This window comes from Trifolium pratense, linkage group LG6, assembly GCF_020283565.1.
Source record: "Trifolium pratense cultivar HEN17-A07 linkage group LG6, ARS_RC_1.1, whole genome shotgun sequence".
NCBI classification, from domain to species: Eukaryota; Viridiplantae; Streptophyta; class Magnoliopsida; order Fabales; family Fabaceae; genus Trifolium; species Trifolium pratense.
In genome coordinates, this window is record NC_060064.1 from 45,635,461 (window position 1) to 45,637,943 (window position 2,483).

At 29.2% G+C, this 2,483-nt stretch overlaps 1 protein-coding gene across 1 annotated transcript; it reads right to left on the reverse strand.

Annotated features, from left to right (window-relative positions):
* Positions 1-919: 919 nt before the first annotated feature.
* LOC123889481 (transcriptional regulator TAC1-like) lies at positions 920-1,575 on the reverse strand. The gene has a single exon (XM_045938829.1). The coding sequence runs from the start codon at positions 1,450-1,452 to the stop codon at positions 976-978; it is 477 nt and encodes a 158-aa protein (XP_045794785.1). The 5' UTR covers positions 1,453-1,575; the 3' UTR covers positions 920-975.
* Positions 1,576-2,483: the final 908 nt, after the last annotated feature.

Sequence of the window (2,483 nt, forward strand, 5' to 3'; positions counted from 1 at the left end):
TGGTTTATAGGCCGTGTAAGGAATAATATTGATGTAGATTTATCTGACTGGTGTAACAATTTCTTAGAATTGTAAGGATTGAGTACTCATTGTACTTCTTATAATTCAAATTTTTGTTTATACAAAAAAAATCCTAATAATACACCGAACAACGACTACGAATAATACTTGTATATTCAAATAATAATAATGTATGATCACAAAGCAATAATTTTCTTTCTATCTATATAGATATAATGTGGCAATATAATCACTAAAACAATAAAAACAACGATAAGAAAATTTATATCGTTCCCGTGTGAGTTTAATGCAGTTGATAAAGACATCACATTATATATGCAGAGTCGGAGTTTGAATTTCAGACACTCCATTTATTCACCTTTAAAAATTAAATTTTTAACCACTAAATTATTGACAAAAAAAAAAAAAAACATTGTCTCCAAATGGCAGAAAAATACAAATATATATTTTTTTTTACGAAAAATACAAGTAATTTTTTTGGACTAAAATACAAGTAATTTTAAAATATATAAAAATATAAATATATTTATGATGATAGTGTGTCCCACAATTGCACTAACATGAAATTTAGTAATTTATATGTAGTATCAATATAAAAAAACTCACACTTTAGTTCAACAATATATAATTTACATTATTAAATAAATTTGACTACCTCAATAATTATAGAAGATGTCAAAATTCATTAAATAATGTAGTAACATATCATCCAAAAAAAAATGTGACATTTTATATATATACTAATAATACATTAAAATTAAATTTTCACATTTATTTACTCCATCATATTTTTTACATAAGCACAAAGATATAGATCAAATAAATATACTTTTTTGCTTATATAAAAAATTAGAAGAGTATTTTCGATTTTCGAATGGGAAGTGGAAGAAGAGGCAGGTACGATAAAAAGTGACCTAATTAATTTTGCTCAATGTCGATCGAGTGGCATGAAACTCAAAAGAACGATCGAGTGCTCAATGTTGATGAATCTATTGGATCATAACCTAACCTAAGCTCAAGGTCTATATCACATTTCTTCTCTTCAATCCTTTGAGCCATAACACCACCTCCCTTTATATCAACATATGAAGAACTACGAGGAAATTCTTTTGTAAACTTTCCCCTTTGAGTTTCATGATTCTGTTCCAAATCAATATGATCAGGACCATTCGTGTTCTTGTTTGAGATGTCCAAAGAAAGCGAATTTTCTTCGGAAGATTGTTTGAGCTTGGCTCTATCTCTTCTATGGATATTCATGTGGCCTCCTAATGCTTGTGCATTTGAAAATCCTCTCTTGCAAAAGGTACAAGAATAAGACCTAACTTGTCCAGGACCACCTATATCATCTGAGTTCCATCTTATTTGGTCAGATTTATTAGGGTTGTACTCCATCTTTCTTTGGTAACTAATGGGAAAATAGCTATAAGACATAAATTTTGCAAAGGAGAAAAGTGTGTGTTAGTGTTACTAAAAACTTGAGTCAAAAGGTTATGTGCCACAAAATTTATAGTAAGCTTGGAAAATTACAAGATAGTCTTTTTTCCCTTATTTTAATGTTATAACTAAATAATAGTATATAGTTTAAAATCTAACATGAATGCTATTAAAAAGGTGAGATAACTCTAACATTAATTCAATAAAATATTAACTGAACAGTTTTATATTTACTCATTCAATGATTCTACTAGACATTTTCCTTTCAAAATGTCTTGAGAGGATCAATAAGAATTAATATGATTTTTATCTTGTGCTCTTTTAGGATTTGTGAAAAGCTAAAAATTGATTTCCCTTAGAGTGAAAAGTTAGTTAAGGTTTTTAATCATTCTATTAGCTTGTGTGTTTCATGCAAATACAATAATATGTCTTTGAAGAAACTATAACTGTCACAGCCAAGATTTTCTTAATTGGTAAAGAACTACAATATTTGACAAATGAAAAATGAAATAAACTTTTAGGCACATTTGTAGTGTTATTGGACTCTTCATTTACAATAAGGTGAAATATAATTATTATAAATTCAGGAAATATGAAAGGAAATCCACTATAATATAAAACTCTAAAAAGGTTCGAAGGAAGGTAGGCCGTTTACAACTTCAAATAAATCTTAATCCCAAAATTGAATAAAAATATAATTTTTTTTAATAAGATATACAGTTTCCCCTCTTTTTTTATTATCATAAAATTCACTATTTTAACGTTAAGAAGTTTGGTCTAGTGGTAAAAAGATAAGGCTTAGATCTCAAAGATCTAAGTAGAGCTGTCAAAATGGGCTAGCCCGAATGGGCCGGCTCGCCAAGCCCGATTTTTTCCCGGGCTCGGGCCTTGAAAATCCTAGCCCGAATTATTTCCGGGCTTTTTAGCCCGGCCCGACAAAGCAGATTAAAATATGGGCTAGCCCGAATGGGCCGCGGGCGGCCCGCAAGCCCGAAAAAATTTTAAAAAAAATAAAATATAAATATAAA